At 42.8% G+C, this 23,314-nt stretch overlaps 1 protein-coding gene across 1 annotated transcript in view; it reads right to left on the minus strand.

Annotated features, from left to right (window-relative positions):
- Nucleotides 1-6,246: 6,246 nt before the first annotated feature.
- The window catches only part of SYN2 (synapsin II), a 189,097-nt gene continuing 172,029 nt past the window's right edge, over nucleotides 6,247-23,314 (minus strand). Inside the window, exons 11-13 of the mRNA XM_058813189.1 lie at nucleotides 15,226-15,286; nucleotides 11,262-11,523; nucleotides 6,247-7,256 (exon numbers count right to left, since the gene is read on the minus strand). Coding sequence (XP_058669172.1) covers nucleotides 7,121-7,256; nucleotides 11,262-11,523; nucleotides 15,226-15,286 — 459 coding nt within the window. The 3' untranslated portion in view covers nucleotides 6,247-7,120. The remainder of the gene's footprint in view (nucleotides 7,257-11,261; nucleotides 11,524-15,225; nucleotides 15,287-23,314) is intronic.

Consider the following 23,314-nt stretch of genomic DNA (forward strand, 5'->3'; position numbering starts at 1 on the left):
AAAGAATGCTTCCTTGATCCTAGTTCAGAGACATTCCCACAGCAGGTGGGGCAGAGGCCTTTATTTCAATGGCAGCTCTCCTGCATACACCCAAATTTGTTACAGGTGATGAGCAAGCCCCGCTCCCGCTGCACGCAGACAGCAACTCCCATTTCCATGGGCTGGAAAATGAGTGTTTGCTGGGACTGTGTGGTTACAGCAGCAGAGGTGGAACCCATCCCGTGTGGGAGCACCTCCCCATTCCCCAGGAGCTGGGAGGTGAAGCCTGCAGCCCTCAGTGCCAGCGGATTCATTGGAATTGTCACCAGGACAAGCAGCAGGGCAGCTCCCAATTACCATCACTGCAATTAGCCCTGCTTCAGCTGCTGGGGAGGGAGTGACTAATTTCCATTTCCCCACCAGGAGAAGGGAGGAAAGGAACATTTCCTTTCTCTTTAGCTAGAAATCTGGCCCTGGGAGCTGTTTGGTGCATCTATTGTGTGAGGAAAATGTGCCGTGGACAACGGGGAGCTGATGCGTCACCCTGGCAGCAGAGTTTGTTTGCACTCTGGATTCCAGGGGCACTGCTTCAGTGCCACATCCTGTTCCTCACTGCACGAGGCCACTGGAGTTTGGGGCTGAAGGGAAAAAATAATTGGATGTGGGGAAAAAATAATTGTATGTGGGGAAAACCAGCCCAAAGATTCCCTGTGCTGCTGCACTGGGGGTGGAAAGCAAGGAAAGGGGGGAAAAAGCAGGAGTTGGGCTTGAAGCTGCCCAAAGTCTGAAGAATTCAGTGATGATAGAGTCAGGATAGAAAACTCCTGTTTGAAGGAATTTTCGAATCTTCCAATGTTCAAATCCTCCAATCTGGAGGATCTGCACAATCCCCACTCACAGAGATGTGCGTCTCCCTGGCACAGGAGCTGCTCACAGCTCCTGCTCTCACAGTGACGATGCTTTACCCCCTCTGTGCGGCAAAACCACTCCTGATTTCAGGGCAGGAGGCATTTTAGGAGAGAGGCAGGTGTGGATTTTATTTTATTACAGCAGGTGTGAAGTAAAGAAATATCTCCTTGCACCCTTTGAATACCTGAAGAAGTTTTGCCCAATATCTCCCCACAGAAGGAGCCTTCAGTGGCAGAATTTGATGTGAAATTTGATGTGAACAGAAGCATCAGCATCTTGCTTTTCCTTAAAACAGAGCTGCTAACCCACATAAATTCCCTGGAGGATCACCTTGACTGCTCTGAGTGACAGGAAAATGAAAATTCCTCTTTTGGAGGGCACACTAGAGAAGCCCAGCTCTGGTTAATTTTAAGTTCAGTCCTATCCAGAGTTTCTTCAGCTCTGCAGACATTCTGTGAGTGATGGAGCAGATCCAGCTGGGTAATTTTAAATCTTTTCACTGCATCAGCCCTGAAAAGTGCCTGTCACTGCAGCACTGGTGACAGACTGCTGAGAGGGAGCTCCCAAAAGAAAAAATAGCTAAATACCAGCCCACATGCTCTACTTGTTTCTTTTCTTTCTCATCTGGAGAGACAACAGTTCTTTTGTATTGCCAGTGCAGGTGCTTTATAAATTTGCATGATTTTATACCAAAAATTCACTCCTAGCAAAAAAAGCAACAGAAGAACATAGGTAGCTCCAATTTTTCACTTACTGCAACTATCTTCATGGTGCTGGGAAGTACAAGCAGTGCAAGGCAGTAAAAACCACTGGAAATCTTGTCTTTAGGTAAAAAAAGTGGTAATTCCTTAGACGTTATAAAGCCTTGAAGGAGAATTTGTCCTGGGAAACTCAGGTATTGGATAATGTGATGTGGATCAGTATTTAAACCCCACATCCACCCTTGACAGTGCTGAGCAAAAAAAAAAAAAGAAGTTAAAGTTTCAGGCCCAGTAAAAAACACAAATTCTGTTCATTTTATTTTGTTTTGTTTAAATTGATCCTCTTTCTAACTTTTTTGTGTTGTAATTTGTGATTAAAATCTTCCAAACATATCTCTCCTGGGCTATCTTAATGTGAAACGGGGGGTGTTGTTTCTGTTGTTTCTGTTGTTCTTCTTGGCTTATTTTAAATCTAGAGAAATTACTTGACTCCTAAAATATGATTTTAATTCTTTCTCTTTATTAAAAAAGTTTAATTTTATTATCTTTCTTAATCTTGAGTTAATTTTTGAGCTGCAATAATTTAGCTATGGAGGAGTAAATTACTGTTTCTTGAAACTTCTTGATGTAAAGTGTCATCTCAAGGTGGAATGCTCTTCCTAAAAAAAGAGAAGGAATCACAGAAACTGATGGGATTTTGCAAATGTGGCTGCTAATCTGAATAATTGAATATTCATTTGGAAAACCAATCACTAATTTTAGGTACCTATTTTGAATCTTTTCATAGGAGATTTTTTAAAACACCTTAAATTTTTACTTGTTTAGAGGTGATGTCTAAGAAAAAGCATTTCCTTGTTGGAGACAGGCACTGTCATTCAGGACTTAAATCCATTTGTGGGGACACCTGAGACAGTTTAGATGATTTTTCTTGAACTGCTCTGAGTCCAAAATAATTTCTAGCTACTTTTGGTATGGAAATATAAACTCTGCTGAGGATCAGGATGTGCAGGTCGTTCTTTGTTTGGAGCTCTGCCTTCTGAAGAGCTTTGCTGTGCCTGGGGAGCAGAAATGCAGAGCACTGTTAAATTGATTCCATGCTGGAATAGTGACCAGGGACAGGAGCCAGGAGAGGTTTGGGCTGGATATTAGGAAAGGTTCTACCCCAGAGGGTGCTGGGCAGTGCACAGGGAATGGGCACAGCCCCCAGAGCTCCAGGACAGCCCTGCCAGGGGTGCCAGGGTGGGATTGCTGGGGCTGTGCTAAAAGTGAGGCTCTATTGGGGTGATAAATAAGATTGGGAGGATGTTGATGGTCAAATAGGTTCTTTGGTAAATAGTTTTACTCCATGTGCTAGGGGTTGTAGGAGCCCAAATGGGCCAACAATGTTTGGGCCCTTTCGGCCTTGTAAATAGCTCAGGATTTTGTGCTCTGCTAGTGTGAGGAAGGCTACTGCAATTAAGATTGGGAGGGCAATGTTGAGGTTGATTAAGAGAGGGTAGTTAGTCATGGGAGATGATTTGAGTTAAGCTAGGGAGAGGATTTGAACCTCTGAGTTGAAGTACTTTGCATTTTCCGAGCTCTGCCATGCTAGCTGCTCTTTTTCTTGGATGTGGTGTGGTGTGATTGCCTTTTGTAATTGAGTTATTTTCATTACTTAAGGCAAATAGTGACCAGGGACAGGATCCAGGAGAGGTTTGGGCTGGATATTAGGAAAGGTTCTACCCCAGAGGGTGCTGGGCAGTGCACAGGGAATGGGCACAGCCCCAATTGCTCCAGGACAGCCCTGCCAGGGGTGCCAGGATGGGATTGCTGGGGTCTGTGCAGGGCCAGGAGCTGGATCAATGGTCTTGTGGGTCCCTTCCAGCTCAGATGTGCTGGGATTCTGTGCACAAGGGATGGATGAGCCAGCTGAGTATCCAACCAGAGGAGGAAACTCAGTCCCAACATTGCCAAGCTGTGTCCTTTGGGATGCCACTCCATCCATCCAGGCCTAGCACAGCTCCCACCTCTGATGTTTCTGATGCATCCAGCCCTGCTGGAAGCTGCTGCTGGTGGACAAGGGGAAATTTATTTGTGGTGTTCAGCCCAAGGGTGGCAAGAGCCCTGTGAGTGCCCAGAGAGCTGCAGAGCCTGCCCCAAATTCACAAACAGGAGCTCCCTGTACGTGATCCCTGCACTGAGCCAGGCCTGGCTCCCACAAGGGGCTTTGTTTTTGTCAGGTAGGAAGTATGCAAAGTACACCCAGTGTTTACAAAGTACCTCAGTGCTATTTTGACTAATTTTTACTGGAGAGTTAGTGGTTGTTTCAAAGCTGGATTAGTCACTTCGACCATAATTACAATCTCTTGAAATCTGCTTCAGCATTTTGAATTGGCTCCAGGCCTAATGGTCAGAGAACGGCTCCATCTCCATCTAAAGACTAAACTTGATTAGGAGATCCTGTAGCTTTGTTTATCTTGTAGCTTTTTCCTGATTTTTAAGTGAAAGATGAGTAAAGAGGGAGTGCTGTGCTTAGAAAGCTGTGGCCCTGTAAAATGGAAAATGCATGGAAAAAAGCAAATGAAGAACAGAGCTGTGCTCCCAGGCTGGGGCTCACAGAGATGAGCCCTCACAGACACCCAGATTCCCACTGGAATTCCCTCCACAGCATCCCATGGGATAACTGTGTGCACACCAGTTGGAGAAACCAGACCAAACAGACAATCCAAGCTCCAGCAGCCCTCCACAAAAGCTCCATTTTTGCCCTGGTTCTGCTCTGGAGGTGTCTCCAGATGGAAATGCCTTAGCCAAGAGGCAGAGCCCGGGGAGGGGAGCGTGCAGCAGCTTGTGTGTGACACTCCTTGGCACGCTGGCACTGGGGCGGGCAGTGTTCTCTGTGTGGGAGTAAACACCAGCAGCCACCTTGGATTGCATCATCCCCCTCCCTGCCTTTTTTTTTTTCTTTTTTTTCCCTTTCTTTCTTTTTTGTCTTGCAGATGGTAAAACAAAGGCTGTAGTGAAACCCGTTTTCTCCCAGGAAGAGGTGGGAGGGAATTTTTATATGAGCAAGAAACTTTGCCTCGAGTGGAAATCTGGGGCCTGGGCTAATGAAGTACCTGTAATTCAGATTGTGCTAAATACTGCTGAAACCAGGCATGTACTAATCACGGACCGTGCCAAACTATGCATAATTACTATGCTTTCTCTGTAGCAGTAATTAATTTGTGTTAGCAACTTTGATTAATCTCTCTAATCTAGAAGTAAAGCGCTTTTCAGACATGAAAGGCTCTCCAAGTGCTCAAGGTTGTTGTTGCAGCCTCGTGAAGGGTGCTTCAATCCAGTGGGCGGGCAGGAAGGGGACAAAGCTTAAAAGAAAAAAATCAAAATCTAGGTGATATTTATGAACTAATGAGTAATAAAAAGAGTTCTGTTTGGCCACAGAATTCATCAGCTAAGCTACACTGTCCACAGTGCCTTCCTCCTGCAAGAAAAGAGAATTATCAGTCAAAGACTTCTCCAAGGGCTGCTCCAGAGATGAGGGACTGAGATTCTGTCACCCTGTTTTTTTAAGATTTTCTAAGCCTTCTGATGTTGACATTCTTGTAGTGAATTTTCTCACACACTTTCTGTAAATAACTCATTGTTTTGCATTCCTTCATGGAGGAGGAGAAATTTGATGGGCCGTTGGTTTGACCAGTGTCATTGGAGAGGTGGCACTGTCCCCCTCCAATCCACTGTCACTCCTGGAAAATTATAAATGTTGGACTCAGAAAACAAAGTCCCCTTTTTCCTTCACCTTGAGAACAGCAGTGTGTACTTGTGTTTTTTCGTGTCCTACAGTGACAAGATTCCCCCTCACAGAGGGCTGTGAGTTGACGTTTCCATCGCTGCAGCGCAAACTCACCCAGAAATTCACCTTGGTTCTGGGCAGGGTTGCTCAGGCCTGGTCCCAGCTGCTGTGCTCAGTCCCACAAGGGCTGGTTGTGCTTCCTGGGGGAGCTGGGGCTGCCCATTTTCCAGAGGGATGAGTGCTGAACTCCCTGCCCAGCCTGCTGACTCCAGGTGCTCCTGTGGGAGCTCAGCCCTGGCTCCTCTGCACTTTAAATTTCCACTCTCACTGCCAACTCTGCACCCAGAGCAGCCCTGACTGCTGAAAGGGTTTGTGCCATCAAAAGGTGCTTGTGATTTACCCAGGCTCCATCAGCTCCCAAGTCTCCAGGAGCTGACATTTCTGAGGCAAACAGAGGTGTCCCTACAAACCCACCCACCACAAATCCAAGGGGGTTTGTAAGTCACCACGGTGTTCTCTTTCTCTCCCTCATTAATCTTCTCTCCCTGTTAATATTATTCAGTAATTTTTTTTTCTTTTTTCTTCTGTTAGCACCGTTTCCTGGCAAGGATTACATATAATTCATGATAAGAGATTCAGAATGACATGAAAATCTGTTGGAAATGGGTAATCTAGAGATCACTAACAAGCTTCTTTCAGTTTGACTCAGATAACTTCTGTTAAAATCTGCTGCTACTGCCTCAAAGTCTGGGATCAATTCTGTTTGCACGAGTCAGAAAAAAAATCTTTTAAACCACACAACTCAGTAGAAAATGTAAATGTGATTCCTACAATTTATAGGTTTTTTTTTATAATGCTGATTCAACAAAGGAATTCATTGTGATAGTTTATTTTCTTACAGCTGTAGTTTGTGTCCAAATATTTTATAATCATAAAGCTACCCTCTTGATATCAGTCAAAATAGACAATATATATTGATGTCTAAACAAGCTTTGTAGAAGACATTTTTTTTTAAATCAGGCATGGGACTTTACATTTATTAGAAGGTGTTCACAAAAATAAGGGTAACATCATGCATATTCTCTGCAACTAAACCCAGTTATGGTTACAGTCTGGAAATAAATTCTTTAAATAGACATATGGAGATACAGTAGTACATATACACTCTATTTATGACATTTAGTGTACTGATAACTCCCAGCAATACATCAGAAGTCCACAACCAGCTGATGGAGGGATTGGATAAGGAGGAAGAAACTGCTTCAATTTCTCACATTATTCATGTGGCTGGACAAGAATGTCAGTGTGAATGGCCTCCTGAGTCTGGGAGGCAAGAACAAGTCAAGACTATACTTGCGCAGTACAAAACATTTACACACGAAATACACATGCATTGCAATGCATTGGGGGTGGGCAGAGCCAGGAGAAACCCCTTCCCAATGCTTTATTAACACAATTCTACAAAGGAGTCTCAAATAGGATTATATACTTCAGTCACAGTAAGGCCACAAAATTACAATGGATAAGGACCTCGGAACCAGACATTCTGTGGGAGCAATGGAACCCTTCCTTCCTTCCTTCCTTCCTGAGCCTTCCACGTGTTCCTGCGTGGCGTCTCCCCCACCAAAGTCCTCCTGCTATTATTGATTTGTGTTTCTGTGGGTTGGACATATTGCTTGGTACAACAGTGAGCACAGTAGAGAAGGGTGCTGGCACAGGGAGAACAAAACCTATGGGACATTCAGACTCTACACGAAGCTGGCTAATCAGAGAAGAGGCTGGCAAAGGATTTCCTCAGGTTCCGGATGGTCTCAGCTTTGGCCTCGTCCTCGTTCACGGACGACCTGAAGAAGGAGGACTCTGTGAAGCTGAAGGCGTTGGTCAGGGACTGAGACTTGCTGCAAGACACAAACACAACAATTCTGCATGGTCACGCTGTCCCCCAGCCTCCACCCCCCAGCACTTGGATCAGGGGAGGGGAAATTCAGAGGAAATCACAGAAATTCCCACTGGAATTCCCTCCACAGCATCCCATGGGATAACTGGGTGCACACCAAGTGGAACCACAACCCCTTGGAGAAGCCAGACCAAACAGACAATCCAAGCTCCAACAGATTTGTCCCTTGGCTGGACAAAAATTGGCTTTCACCCATTTTTGTTATGTCCCACGTAATTCTGCACTGAGAGTAAGGCTTGAGGATAACATTTCCTTCAAGGAACACAGTGGTGTTTTCTTTTCTTTCTACAGATCTGAATTGGATGGTGCAAATTAGAGCCTTGAGGAAAATGTGGGCCTGGCTACTAAATCCAAATCACAGCCCAACAGGGCTGATAAATAATTGTGTTTTGGTGAGGCTGCAAATGGTTGTGCACAGAGAAAAATCAGGTATTTTACAAGTGTTTGAATCCTGAACTGTAATGTGCTCTCCCTCTGCCAGGCTTAAAGACATTTTATATCTTTGAGAAAACACCCCAAATTGGATATATTTTTTCTTTTCTGTATGCAGTGCCTGGCAATGCTACTCCATTCTTAGTTCTGTCATGTAACTCCTGTGTGAGCTCCCATAAGCATGAAAAATATTACAAGGAAAACAAGGAGGAAAATAACTATAGTCTAAAACTTTAACTTGTGACTTGTCTGATAAAATAACGTATAAAAAAGAGGCTTGAATTGAAATAGAAGACATTAGTGAGTTATTTTTACAAAGACATCCCTACATTGGTAAAAGGAGTTACCTGATTTCATTTTTATCTCAGCACAATAGATTTCAGTTTTGGCTCTGGTAAAACTGTAGCACTTTCCTTATTCAAATTGTCTCAGACTCCTCATGGTTTGCAGCTCCTCTTCTTCTAAACTAATAATGTACAGCAAACAGTGCTGCAGGCGCTTTAGGTTTTTCATAAATTATAGTTGTGCTAATGAGAATAGACTGATAAATGTTTGTTTGTACTCACTGAAAGAGGGAGGGTGGGAAGCAGCACTTGACTTGATTAGTAACACAATAAGTAGCCTAATTAAATATTTATTCACAGATTAATAACATGTACATACAGGTTAGGCAACAGCATGTGGGTGAATACAAAGCATACACATGCAAATAGAGTTAATCCTACAGGCAGGAGATCTGAGCCTTGGTGTGCACCTAAAACTGCTTCTGAAACTTAGAAAGCTGCTCTTATTATGGCTTGCATCTTAAAAACTTTCCTTTCTCCTTTGTTATTTTATTTTAAAGAGAGACTCTTCCATTTGAAGAAGAGGAAAATGAATCTAGATGTGAACAAAAAGCTTAGAGGAGAAAACTGGGAGGCAGCATGTGGCAGAGCCCTCGAAGTTTCAAACTATAAACTGATTTCCATCTTGCTTAAAAATTCCACCTCTCTATTCTCTATAATCTGAAATCATGGAGGAATCAATTTGAGGCTTATGATCAGAAAACAGAATAAAGAAATACATTGTGCCAGGGAGGCCAGGCAAACACTGTCCTCTTTGCACAATACTGTCATCCAGCACGTCCCTGGCACTGAGATGGGCTCAGGGAGGACCCGGGGTTGTTTCCCCCTGGTGTTAGCACAGGAGTGGGTGGAACAAGGGGATCTGTGTTCCTGGGAGGAAACAAAGCCTCTGTGCAGCTCTTTGTGCATCCCAGACTGAGGAGGGTCTGAGACTCTCCTGGCAATGGTTGTGTCAGGGCTGCTGTGCTGGAAAACTGCAGAGCTCTGCTGGTGCTTCCCTGGGGTTTCTGTTGGCTGGGTTTGAGCTCAGGGGGAATATTCCATATTCCTTACTGGGTGTAAATCAGTAAGGAACCTTCCAGAAGTGGGACAACCACTTTTTAAAAAATTTATTTATTTTATTTTTTTTAATTTTGAGTTTTGTGCAGCCTTTTCTGGGCAGGGCTTGAGCACAACCACAGGCAGCAGAGAGAACCAATTTGGCAGCCACTGTACAACATGACCCAGCCTGGACTGTGCCTTTGGAAACAGAATCTGTTGTCTCAGTGACTGCAAGGTTAAAAGTTGAAGCAGATAAGACTTCCTCTTGCAGGGCAGACTGACAGCACACCCAGCCCGTGAGTCAGTGGCACCAAAAGGAGGAAACAAAGACTAAAAAGATGATGAGTTTTCAGACCTGGCCGGGGCAGAAATTGCACAATGGGCAGATTAAATTTTGCATGGTGATCAGGATAGAATTAATGCTAGCATCTTACTTTATTCCATTAACAGAGATTAAGCTTTTTAAGCTTTAATTTAATCTCATTTTAAATTTGGGACTAGAACTAATGCTAGCAATTTACTTTACTCCATTAATAGAGATTATGCTTTTTGAGCTATTTAATCTCATTTTAAATTTGGGACTAGAACTAGCACTAGTGGCTTACTTTACTCCATTACCAGGGACTAAGCTTTTGAACTATTTAACCTCATTTTAAACTTGGGACTAGAACTAACATTAGAGGCTTAGTTTACTCCATTACCAGGGATTAAGATTTTTGAGCTGTTTAGCCTTGTTTTAAACTTGGGACTACAACTAGCACTGGCAGCTTGTTTTACTCCATTACCACAGATTAAGCTTTTTGAGGTATTTAATCTCATTTTAAACTTGGGACTAGAATTAATGCTAGCAGCTTCCTTCACTCTATGACCAAGGTCTAAGCCTTCTAAACTATTTAACCTCATTTTAAATTTGGGACTAGAACTAATGCTAGCATCTTACTTTACTCCTTTACCAGAGACTGTTTTTTGAGCTGTTTAACCTTGTTTTAAACTTGGGACTAAAACTAGCACTACCAGCTTACTTTACTTCATTATCAGGGACTAAGTTTTTGAACTATTTAACCTCATTTTAAGCTTGGGACTAGAACTAATGCTAGCACCTTGGTTTACTCTATTACCAGAGATTAAGCTTTTTGAGCTATTTAACCTCCTTTTAAACTTGGGACTAGAACTAGCACTAGAGGCTTACTTTACTCCATTACCACGGACTAAACCTAGTTTTACACTTGGGACTAGAACTAGTGCTAGCAGTTTACTTTAATCCATTATCAGGGCATAGGTTTTTTGAGCTATATAGCCTTGTTTATAACTTGAGACTAGAACTAATGCTAGTTTACTTGACTCCATTACCAGGGATTAAGCTTTTTGAGCCATTTAACCTCATTTTAAACTTGGGAACAGAACTAACATTAGAGGCTTACTTGACTCCATTAGCAGGGACTAAAAACTCATTTTAAACTTGGGACTAGAACTAATGCTAGTGGCTTACTTTACTCCATTACCAGGGATTTAGATTTTTGAGCTGTTTAGCCTTGTTTTAAATTTGGGACTAGAACTAGCACTGGCAGCTTGCTTTACTCCATTACCAGAGATTAATCTTTTTGAGCTATTTAACCTCATTTTAAGCTTGGGACTGGAACTAATGCTAGCGGCTTACTTTACTCTATGACCAGGGTCTAAACTTTTTAAACTATTTAACCTTGTTTTAAACTTGGGACTAGAACTAGCACTAGAAGTTTACTTTACTCCATTACCAGAGATTAGGCCTTTTGAGCCAATTAACCTCATTTTAAACTTGGGACTAGAACTAATGCTAGCAGCTTGGTTTACTCCATTACCAGGGATTAAGTTTTTGAACTATTTAGACTTATTTTAAACTTGGGACTAGAAGCTTACTTTACACCATTACCAGGGACTAAAAACTCGTTTTAAACTTGGGACTAGAACTAACGCTAGCCGTTTACTTGACTCCATTACCAGGCATTAAGCTTTTTGAGCTATTTCACCTCCTTTTAAACTTGGGAACAACACGTTCATTTCCCCCCTGGCTGTCAGAGCATCCCCCCAGTCCCAGTCAGACAGAATCTATGCCATGAGGAGAGAAGAAGCGCGGATAAAGCGACTCTTACTTAAGCTGCGGGTGCGACTGCGGCTTCTGCTGCGGCGCCGGCTGTGGCTCTGGCTGGGGCTGTGGCTGTGGCTCTGCTTCCTTTGATAACCTGGAGCTGGGAGGACCTTGGGCCTGGGGCCGAGGCTGCTGGGTGGTGGGTCCGGGCGGGCGCTGGGGCTGCGAGGCTGCGGGCTTCGCTGCCTGCCCCGCGGGGAACACGCGCTGGGGCTGCAATGCCTCCTGGCTTTGGGATTGCATTCCTTGGGGTTGCACTGGGCCCCCTAGGTTCAGTACAAGAAAAACTTCATAATGTTATAGTTGCAAAGAGGCCTCATTTAGAACTTCATAACCAACACTTTAAAACCATCCTCTCCAACGTGATTAACGCTACTTTCGAGGTAAAAGCCTACTCGCGTGTGCTCGAATGGAGGCAAGAGCACTGCTCACACTCATGAGGAACTTGCTTGGAGCCCCCCATGAACCAGCCTTAAAACCGCTAAATAGCACCCCACTTATCCCAGGTACTGATTTCAAACTCAATCAATGGAGTTACACCCAAAACAGTTTTGGCCCAAGTCAAGGAGAGGCTGTGAGGTAACTGAACAGAGCAGTAATATCTAATTCAGCAAGACATTCACTATTTTCTGTGTAGTTATTGCAGATATTTTCTTCCTCCAAAGTCTTAAAATAATTTCTGTAATATTCCTCTTAGATTCACTCTTACAGCAGTAAAACACTCTCATTTTCTGGCTGGTTGAAAGTATTTTCATAACTTACTTAACCCTTTAGTGAGATATGTCAAGAACATTACAAGAAACACAAGAAATCACTACAAATTCTTTACCAGGAAGGCACTTCACTGGCAAACTACTGCATGGAGTGGAAACCACAACATGCAGGAGAGACTCAGGCTGTGCAACCCACGGCTGAAAGATGCTACAGTATCACCAGTGGGGTTTTTTCTGCTTTCTGGCTGAAATAATGATGTGCCAGACATCAGGGCTTGCTGCTTTTATCTCAGCTCCCAGGTCTGACTGGAGTTTTCTGGACTGATGATTGTTGGAAGTGAATTTTAACCCTTGCATATGAAAATGCACTCAGGACATCTGACTTGAGGGGAGAAAGGATGGGATGACATTCTGAGTATTTGTTTGTACAGTGCTTCACTCAGGATAAGAGCTGTTGTAAATACCACAGAGCACAACTGAGCTAGACCTTCTGGGAATTTTCAGTCTTGCATATTTAGTGCAATTAAAACACTGAATCTGCTCAAGTCTCCAAAAGCAAACCATCATATCTAGATGTACTGCTGCAATACATTATTTTTTTGTTGTTGTTGTTTTTAAATTGCTTTTACAGTTAACTTTCCCCTTACTAGAAGAACTCCAGTGTGTGTGTGTGAGGACAGCACGTGCTGATGCCTCAGTGAGTTTTAGCACAATTGTAGCAGTGTGTTGTGGTGCAGAAAGATAAATAGCACGTACTGAATGTTAAGGAATGTGCCTTCATTGTTTATTAATTTGAACCACTTTTGTAGGAAATATTTGAAGGTGATAACATGGTCTTGCAACATCTTAATAAGGAGCCTTTTCTTATTAGTCTCCTTTCACTCAATATTGAAAACCAGAAAGGTTTCTTTCCCCCACTTGTACGTACAGGCTTGAATGCCAGAAACTTTACACTGAAGACAGATATAACTTTCTTTTATTGCACATTAAGCTGTACAAGAGATTTCACATAAAAGATATACTGCTGTCACATTTCCAGCGTTTGCTCACTTTCTTGCAGCTGGGTTGTACAAAAGGCAACAATCATGAAAGAAACTTTTACCAAAAATAACTCAACAGAACTGAACATTAAGCCTACACTGTAAAACATCTGTTCCCTGTTACCCACAATATTGCACCTAAGCATGCTGACATGCAGAGAGACATCTTGGCTTGTTTCTTGGCTGTGGGATGTAGGAATTGTGTGTGCCCCTGCGAATCCTTCCCAGGGAACAGGCTGGAATCCTGTCTGAGACACCCAGGTCTTCCACACACACACACACAAACACACACAAATGTCCTGTGAAAAGCACTTGTGAATACTGGCACTACTCCATGCAAAAAAATACCAACTGCTTGCAAGGAAAATCGGTCATCAGATTCAGTTCTCCACCCCAGGGCAGTATGGTTTGTTCTCTTTTAGGGTGTCTGGAGGAAAGGATTTGTGAACCTGATTTCTGGGTGGGATTTCCTTGACATAGAACAAAATAGCCAATGCCATCGTTGGAACGATCACTGACCCAGACAAATGCTGATCACTAAAGCAAAATATTCATGTAATTTACTGATAGGTAGTAAACAGTAGCACTTACCACAAACATTTAAATAGCTAATAGTGCATACCTTAATTCTCATCTCACCAGCCAGCTCGTACAAATAAAAGAAACACTAAGAATGATGAGACTCACTGATAACTTTTTCCAGTGTTTGTAGGGAAAACAGACGTAGAACATCAGGCTGTTTTCCCTTTAAACATAATTGTTTGCACTAAACTAATGGCCACTACTCATCTTTGTACATATTCAAGATGAAAATTATAGTTTTGTGGCTGGCTTGCAACTCAGCTTTCTGGTATGCCAGCAGCGTGCAGCTTGTGATTCTGGGCTAGATTTCTCCCAACAGATTAACTGCCTGCCTGTGGAGTTCTCCTAGCACTGCTTATGTAAAAATCACAAAGAATTTACCTACAGAAAATCTAGCAGTTGTCAGGCACCTCAAGTCCTTTTGCATGTTCTTAGAAACCCTATTTATGTGGATAACGTCGGGACTGGATTTTCTTTACAGCTCTCTGGAAACTTGCAGGTGTAAAATAGGAGACCTGAGTTGGTAAAGAAAACCACTGACAGTTTTTTGCCTTGCATTTTCTAACCCAGGATCCTCAGCTGGTTAAAGGTACCTTGGTCTGCCATCCCCTCACTTCTCAGTATTTGCAATGAAATGAGCTCTTACAGGAAGTTTAACAGTCCTTGAGGTACTTCTCACCAAATAACCTGGGATTTAAATCTTAGGTAAGTATAAGATTTTTTGAAAGTATTTGCATTAGTTTTCATTAAAAATCTCCATAGATTACTAATTCAGAATGACAACAAAAGGTACTACTTAATTGAAACAGGATACATTAAATACTCACACTTTCACTGAGATATTGCACATAGGTGGCCCATTTACATAGCTTCGTAGCTAATAATTTAATGCAGAATTACTAAAAATATGAATACCAGTATGTAAAATAGAAGATATTTTAAATATTCCTTGGGAAGAACTGTATTTTTATGGAGTCACCAAAATAGCAGACTTCCACTCGCATAGAAGTAAAACTCAAAGGTTAATAAACTTTATAAAATTATAAATAAAAAGCCTCACTAGCAAATCCTAATCTAGACTTTAAAAATATATCTGGAATCACCTACCTATTGGTCATGCACACGCACAGAAAAATAAAGGCTATGAGTACAGTGTGCACACACTCACAGAGTAAGCGGAGGGACGGGGGGCTTGCACCTCGGGGGGATTGTACTGAACAATATCAAATACTCCAGAAATACTGTCTAACCATCCAGGCTGTACATGGCACTGGGCTCTAGAGAGGCACATTCTTTGTACACTGTTGACAGCAGCCCTGCAATCACGAGTTTACAGAGGAAGGTTGGAAAGCGTTACACGCACAGACAGGAACAAGGAAACAACCAGACGGGAGAGTTGACACTGCATAGAAAAAACACAGTCCAGGTCAGCACTGAAACAATGGCAAACTGAACAAAATTGGGATGCTTGCATTCAGATTGGTTGTTTCTCTGATTTCAATTGGGTTTTGATTTGTTTTTCACTTTTCATTTTTGCTTTGACCCTCGCTTTTGGTCTCAGTTATCTAAGTAGCCTGGACTTGTTTTGGTCCTACTGCAACGCCATTACAGTCGAGAATGTACTGTAAACAACCTTGAGGTGGTGGTCGCTGAGGTGGGACTTTGTTTGGCTCTGGCTCCTTTAGTGATCCACTCTGGAAAACACATTTGAAAACAGAAGAGAAAAAAAAAAAATTAGAGTAGCTCGGTTCCAATTTTCCACTAATTTGTCTTTATTTTCATTAGAAAACTCTTTATTGGTGGGGCTGAACATATACTTGAAATTTATTCCAGATACCATTTTTTAATTTAGTTGCTGCCTGACATGATATATGAATCCTGGGCTGGTCCAAGGCTGAGCTCTTATAAAAACTGTTTTCCCTGTGCAGCATGTGATCAGGATGCAGGGAGTGCCTTCCCAACCTTACCTCCATCTGGGGAAGGACTTTATCCTCAGTTCCCAGCACCAGCAACCAATTTTTTTCTGTATTTCAATTCATCTCTCTCTCTCTCTCTTTTTTTTTTTTTCAGGACAGACTGAATAGGAAATGGATTTCAACAGATACCTTTGTGTAATTTAAGAAATAATCGATTTTTAATTATGTTCACTTGTATCCAGAAGTGTTTGCACAGCAGGAGTTTTGCCAGTGATAGTTTCACTTTGATTTGCTGGCTGTAAGTGGGGAGGGAGGTGGGCTGCTCCAGCTTCACTGTTTTGCTAAGCAAAATGAAAGAAGAAAGCAAAAAACCACAGACAAACAATAAAAATAATTGAAATGACTTCATGCTTCTCCATCTGACATGTTATTAGAAACACATGTGATACTTCACTTTTCAAAACAGGAGGTTGATTTGGCAGCATCCTTTTCACATGGATACTTGTGAAAGGAAAAGATGGGCCTGAACCAAGACCTTGGAGCAGAACACCCTCTGGGAACAGGAGTATTTGAATCCAAACTTTGTCTTAGGCCCATCTCTAACATTTTGAAACTTGAAAGATGTTAAATCATTGGAGATAATAACTTAGGATTATTTTTTAAGGATCCAGAAATCAAATTGCCATCTGTCAAGAGGAAAAAAAATGCAGAATTTATTAAAGAGCAAATGCAAAATCAATTAAACATGTTTCTTGCAGAGCTTACTGAGGTTTTTTTCTGATAGATTTGTATTTGATCCTGCTCCTAGTACTTTATTTACAGAATAAATCTTGCTCCTGGTGCTCTGAATTCCTGCCCAGCAATGCAGCTGCTGAGTTCTAAATGGCACAAGAGCCCTCCAGTGCATGCAGCTGCTGCAAATAAAAGGACACAGGGCAGCTCCAAAACTCTCATTATTCAGCATTACCAACCTGCAGGAGCCCAAATGAGGAGTAAAAAATGTTCCTCACAACCTGTGCTCCTTGATTTACCTGAAACAGTTCCACAGTGCCTGGTGAGCATCACTAAAGGGGTGAGGATATGTAGAAAATAAGAAAATTTTGTAAGGAAAGGCAAAGCCACCAGGAAATGTTAGAGTGTAAGTTGCTGTGTCTGCTTTAGCTGCATAAATAAAAGGACACAGTGCAGCTCCAAAACTCTCATTATTCAGAGTTACCAACCTGCAGGAGCCCAAATGAGGAGCAAAAAATGATCCTCACAACCTGTGCTCCTTGATTTACCACACCAGCCACATGCAGCCCCTGCCTGTGCCAGGGCTGGGATGCCCCTGGCACCCCTCACTCTGCTGCTGGGCACTGGGAAAGAGCACAGAGCTCTGGGAGGGAAACCACCAGGAGTGAGCTGCAGGAACTCCAAGGGTTTCTTCCTGCAGTCCCAACCAGCCCACGTGAGTTTGTTAGAAAGCACACAGCAGGTTTAATAATTGGGATTGTCATGATTAGCACCTGATGGGCTCCCTCCCCTTCCCAAGGGCCACAGCCCAGCCTGGAGCACTCAGCAGTGGCACAGGGTGCCCAGGGAGGATATGGGTGTTATCCTTCTTCCATAAAACAAAAGGCTGTGCAGGTAAAACTGGTGTGTGATTTAGAAACACGGGCTGGCAGCTGAAATCACATGCACTGTAATGTTGGAACAGCCCTGCAGGGCCCCTGTCTGCCCCGTGCCCTGAGGCTGGAGCAAATCTGCCATTTGTTCTGGCTCTGAAACCTCTCAGGTTCTATCACAAACTGCACCAGCAGCCCTTATGCAATCTGCATATCTCTCATCTCCCAAAGAAATGATTTCATCCCAAACCAAGCTTTCAATAAACACTCCAGGAGCTCCCTCATCCTTCCCTCAGCTCTCTCCCTCCAGTGCATTCTCTGTTCAAGGTGTATTTCCCCCTCCCCAGTCACTGACTGCAGCTGTCCTGATTTTACCACCCACACATCCTTTTCATTTTTTTATTATTTTTTTTTTTCCACCAGATATCACCTGGTGCTTCCAGGAACCTCACCCACACTCCAGGCCAATCACATGGGCATATTACTTTGGCTAATTAGCCAACCCACCCAGGCTGACCCAAAAAAGTCTAATTAGCATTACATTCCTAATTGAGAAATCTTACTCATGGTTTTTCAATGGTCTGTAGTAATCCAGCCCTTTCTTTTCAGACAGTCAGAACCTTGATACTTGATATTAAAGGCAGGCTTTGAACCAGCCCTGTTTGCTGCCCTGAGCCAAGGCCTTTAATAAAATCCAGCTCCTTCTGGAGCAGCAGTTGCTGGCAGATGAGCTGCAGAGTGTTCTCCTCACCTCTGCAAGGTGCTGCCAGAGCAGCTGTGGCAGCTCCTCTCTGAGCAGAGCTGCTGGGCCAGACCTGTCCTGCTCATGGATTCACCCCTCTTGCTGATTTTCTGTTTTTCTTTTGCTGCACAGCCTCCACATTCACCCCCCTGCCACCTTGTAGCACAAACGTGTTTTGGAATAAAACTGATCTGCAGGCAGGCTGGCTTCACACACTGCAGGGAGCAAGGGGTTAAATGCAGGATTTTGTCATGGAAAATGGACCTGCAGGGTCCTCATTTGGAAACTCAGGGCTAAAGAGCAGAATCAGTGGTACAGGAGTGTGTTTGGGACAGTTTAAGGCAGAATCAGGAGTGTGTTTGTGATGGTGTAGGAGCTAAAGAGCAGAATCAATGGTTCAGGAATGTTTTTGGGATGGTTTGGGGCAGAATTAGTAGTACAGGAGTGAGTTTGGGATGGTTTGGGGCAGAATTAGTGGTTCAGGAGTGTCTTTGAGATGGTTTAAGGCAGAATCAGGAGAGTGTGATGGTTTAGGAGCTAAAGAGTAGAATCAGTGGTGCAGGAGTGTGTTTGGGATGGTTTAGGGTAGAATCAGTGGTTCAGTAGTATGTTTGGGATGGTTTGGGGCAGAATCAGTGGTTCAGGAGTGTCTTTGGGATGGTTTAAGGCAGAATCAGGAGTGTGTTTGTGATGGTTTAGGAGCTAAAGAGCAGAATCAATGGTTCAGGAATGTTTTTGGGATGGTTTGGGGCAGAATCAGTGGTATAGGAGTGTGTTTGGGATGGTTTGGGGCAGAATTAGTGGTTCAGGAGTGAGTTTGGGATGGTTTGGGGCACAATTAGTGGTTCAGGAGTGTCTTTGGGATGGTTAAAGGCAGAATCAGGAGTGTGTGATGGTTTAGGAGCTAAAGAGTAGAACCAGTGATGTTGGGATGGTTTGGGGCAGAATCAGTGGCACAGGATTGTGTTTGGGATGGTTTGGGGCAGAATCAGTGGTTCAGGAGTGAGTTTGGGATGGTTTAGGATTACCTGAGTGAGGTGTGGTGGCTGATGGCTGAGGAGCCCCTTTGGTTTTCATTTTGTGGAACGCAATTTCCACATCCCACCCAAATTCCCCGGGAGAAGGGGTTGCTGCTGTTGACAGGAACATTCTGTGGGGCTGCCCAAAGGGGCTCTCCTGCTCACAGGGGTTTGCTCTTTATATAAATGTCCCCCAAAATACAGCTTCACTTGGGGAAGCCTCCACGAATGCTGCAAATCCACTGCAGGGATTTCTCAGCCTGGGTAGAACAAGTGAGGATTTGGCTGCATAATGACCTTTAGGAATATTGGTTAATTACAGCCAGAGCACAAACCCCACTAATTATCTAGAATGTAAATGTCTCTAGATGTCCCTGTGGCACTTCCTTTCCACACTTACCTGAAATTGTCTCCTTAGAGGTTTTAGGGGTAGAACTGACAGGAAAAGCTGTTTATTCCTCAAATAAGTTGCATTAGGATTTGATCAAGGCATTATTTCTTTTTCTACCTTTATATAAATGCAGATTGGATTCACAGACACTTGAATTTTGAACAGTCTGAAGAATGTTGAAATGGGTGGGAGCAAAAGCAGCAACTTGGCAGGGAAATAGCCCTTGGGCAAAAGAGATGCTAAACAGAGTCCCAGCAAAAATTGATTTTGATTTGGCTGAGGTTGAAGACTTTGTGAACTGTACTTGGAGCACGTAGAGTTGTTTTTGGGTCTCGTTTGGTTTTCTTTGTAATGCAAGGACAGGAGCTTTTCATAGGTATTTCAATTTTTGAGGGGAAAGCCATGTTTTTCAGGTCAAGAAGGAGAGAGGGATCAATTGAGAGTTGCCAAAATATGAGCTGAGTTAGAGTTTATAAAGAAACAGGAATAAATAGTAAAACATTTAAGTAAAAAGAGAACTAAGAAAAAAAGTGATTGCTGAGAGTTATTGATAAAGATTAAGAGGAGGGTAAATAGTAAATGACTGTTTGAAGTGTTATAGATGATGATAAACACAGGAGGAAGGACAAGATGGCAGGTGGGATAAAAGCTAAAAATGAGATGCAGGTAAAAATGAAACATTCTTCGTCTCAGAAATGAAAACCAGCTGACTCATGAAATACAGAATTCCAAACGAAGCCTCTGAAAATTGGGAATGGCCAAGTTACACTGGAGAAGGTAAAGCACTAATACTGCAGTGAGGGAAAGGAATTGGCTGCTGAAGAAAGAAGCAGTTATTGTACAAAAAATACTGGGAAGGACTTTAGTGGGATGCAGAACTCAAGTGAATTATTAATTAATAAAGTTGGCACAAAAACAGTAGGTGTGGGCTACTAGAACCTGTAGATGATGCAGGGCTGGAAGACTGTGGGGCCAAAATATCCTAAAGAAAGAATGAAATGGATCAGTGGAGCTAAAAAATATTATAATAATTATATTATAATTACTAAAAATAATATAGACCATGTATTATATTATAATATCTATAGTATATATAATATATAATATAAAATATTACTTTATTTGCATATTATATTAATTATATTAATTATATTATATTATATTATATTATACAACAAGAATATAATTATGTTAATAATTATGCTATTAATATAACTATAGTATTATAAAAATATAAAATATAATTATAATTTCTTCTGTAATAAAAAATAAATCAGTCACAAAGGCAGAGCTGACTCAGTAACTGAAATCTAATGGGAACGATTTGTGCAGTGAAAACCCCTCACAACTCAGTGCAGCTTTGGAAGAACCTATCTGCTTAGTTAGTAAAATAAAGGAGTTTTATGAACAGAAACTGGGGGCAGTTTCAAGCCAAAGGCCAAACCAAGACAAAATGAGTATAAACTGAATAAACCTGGGCTGCAAACAAGCCCATGGTGTGTAATTTAGCAAAGCAGAGAAATCCTGCCGTGGAACATCCAAAAATACAGAATTTCTCAGTGACTTGTAGCTTCCTGCTTTATCCCTTCAGTGTGCAGTGAGGGGGGCTGGGGCATCCCTGGCTCAGACCCTCCCCTGGTGCAGGAGGCTGTGCCCAGGTGATGCAGCTGCCCCACTGTGTGCCCCTGAACAGGACCAGGAATGTTGGGTGATGCTTTTTTCTACCCAGAGATGGGGTAACTGAGATGTGTTTTAAAAACTTATCCTGTTTTCAGTCTCATGAGGCAGTGCAGGTGTTATAATTCACACTATCATAATTCGAAGGTGACAATTTCCCAATTACAAAACACTATAAGTGTTTCTTAGTTTGTCAGCTTTTTGCTGTAGATACTTTAAAGCTAATAATCTAAAATTACTCCTCATAGGTCCTACTGCAATGCATCTTTCATAGTTCTATTTATCTAAAGTATCTAGTCTTATTTACAAAACCATCCTTTAAAACTTTTTTTCTAACTCTATTTCTCTTTCAACAAATCTGTCTTATTCTAGAGCATTTCTAAGTCAACATTTCTTATCTCAAAGTTTACATATAAATGCATACTATGTAAGCCTTCTGTCAAGCCCTGAAAACTCTCTACAAATCCATTTCCCACAACAAATTTTGCTGTTTGCTGGTTTTTATATTCCCTGTGGACTGAGAGAAACAGCTACAATGGAGAGACGAGATTTTAAAAATCCACCTTCCTGCTGTCTGTGCAAGGAGGGCAGCAAGAGAAGAGTTCTCTCCTTTTTACACAATTTTGGAGTTCTCTGTCCAGCCTTGTCCTTCTGCACTGAGGGAATCTGTGTGCAAAACACACTCAGCAAAAATGGGGCCAGCCTGGGGTTGCTTTGTGCTGAAGTTGTGATAAAGAATTCAAAAACTTCAAGCAGCTTTTGCTGTTGCCCAACTAAGTTTCCAAAGAACCTCTGCAAAACCTGTCATTTCCCCTGAGTGGGTAGGAAATGCCTGCTCAGGGCAGAAAAAAAGCTAAATAGTGAGAATTTTACTAGGAATAGTATTTTAAAAATGCACTGAAAGGGCCCTTAAAAAAAATTAAAGAGTGTTCTAACCTGGATTTTACAGTCTGTTTTCCATTGCTAGATAACTAATTACTTCCCAGACAATGGCTTCCTTTTTGAAGCGGTCTTAAAAATAATTAAATCATAGAATGTTTTGGGTTGTGACGTTCAAGATCTTTTTTTTTTTCCAAATAATCATTTTTTTCTTCAGCTGGAGAAAAAAGAGAGAGCAGAGCAGGTGGCTCAGGGCAGGTGAGCACCCGGCAGGAGCTCAGTGCTGTTCTCATGGACACTCCAGTGTTTTCCTGAGATACTGGAACAGCTCAGTTCCCACTGTCCCTTCCAGCCCTATTTTCTGTTATTCTGCTGCACAAAAAATAAAACAACCCCATCGCTCAGTTTGCTGAGGTTTCTACAGAAACTTCTCAGGGAAAATGCATTTCGGAGGTGCCATCAGCTATGGAAGCTTTCTGCTTCCTTCCAGAAGCAGGCAATAATTACAATGAACAAGGATGCTTTTTGAATTTCATCTTCATCTCTTTTACTGCTTGAAGAAATCCGATTTCCAGTTGTGCTTTTGGAGAAGGGGACAGTGAAACCACGCAGTGGCACAGCAGCTTTGAGGCAGCTCTTTCCAGAAGACAAAAACAGGGAGGGAATTTGGGATGGCAGCGAGCTCCCCCGTGTGCTGACACTGGGAGTGAAGGGAGCTTGGGGCAGGGAACAGCTCCAAAACATGGAAAAGCAGAAACAAGAGTCCAGGAGATGCAGGAGAACACCCTGTGACTGGCAAAGAGGATTTCTCTCACCTTTCCCAGCCTACAGAGGAACCTCCCCATTCTCAATGGGTCAGGTGGGGCTGGACAGTGCCAAAATCCCGTGCTGAGGGCTGGAGTTGTAGGGAAGCTTTGACCCTGAGCCCAGGGATTTTGGGTGATGCTGTGCTGTGTCTGCTCCTCCAGTTTTAACAAAAAGAAGGTTATTTTTATGGCTGCTTTGAAATGTGGGATGGCAAGAGATCCTGCATGAACAGGAGGAGCTTAAAGGCTGCAGAAGTTCACCTTGCAGAGATCCATCACTACTGGATCCATTCAGAGTTGAAGTTTATCTTTGGAAATGAGAGAGGCTGGGAAAAAGTTCCTGAAGCAACTTCAAGCTCAGTCTGAGAACCCCCATTTTGTGTTTTTAGGGTCACAGTGGAGTGTGAGGGGGCACTGAAAAGAGGCACTGGGTGAGACACCTGAGCTGTCCCTAAATAAAGTGAATTTTGGGGCTCTGGTGAGAACCAAACCCAAGAACCACCCACAGCTCCTCTTCTTGCTCCTCATGGTGCTGCTGCTGCCCTCAAACACCCTCAGGAGCTTTAGGGCTGCTCTGAGCTCTGAAAAGTCTCTGCTAGAAGCTGCAAGACCCTGGAGGGGGATTTTGAAGCAGCTGAACACAAGTTTGCTCTGCTGGCAGCTTCACAAGTCCATCCCCACATTCCAG

The sequence above is a fragment of the Ammospiza caudacuta genome, chromosome 12, assembly GCF_027887145.1.
Source record: "Ammospiza caudacuta isolate bAmmCau1 chromosome 12, bAmmCau1.pri, whole genome shotgun sequence".
Classification (NCBI taxonomy): Eukaryota; Metazoa; Chordata; class Aves; order Passeriformes; family Passerellidae; genus Ammospiza; species Ammospiza caudacuta.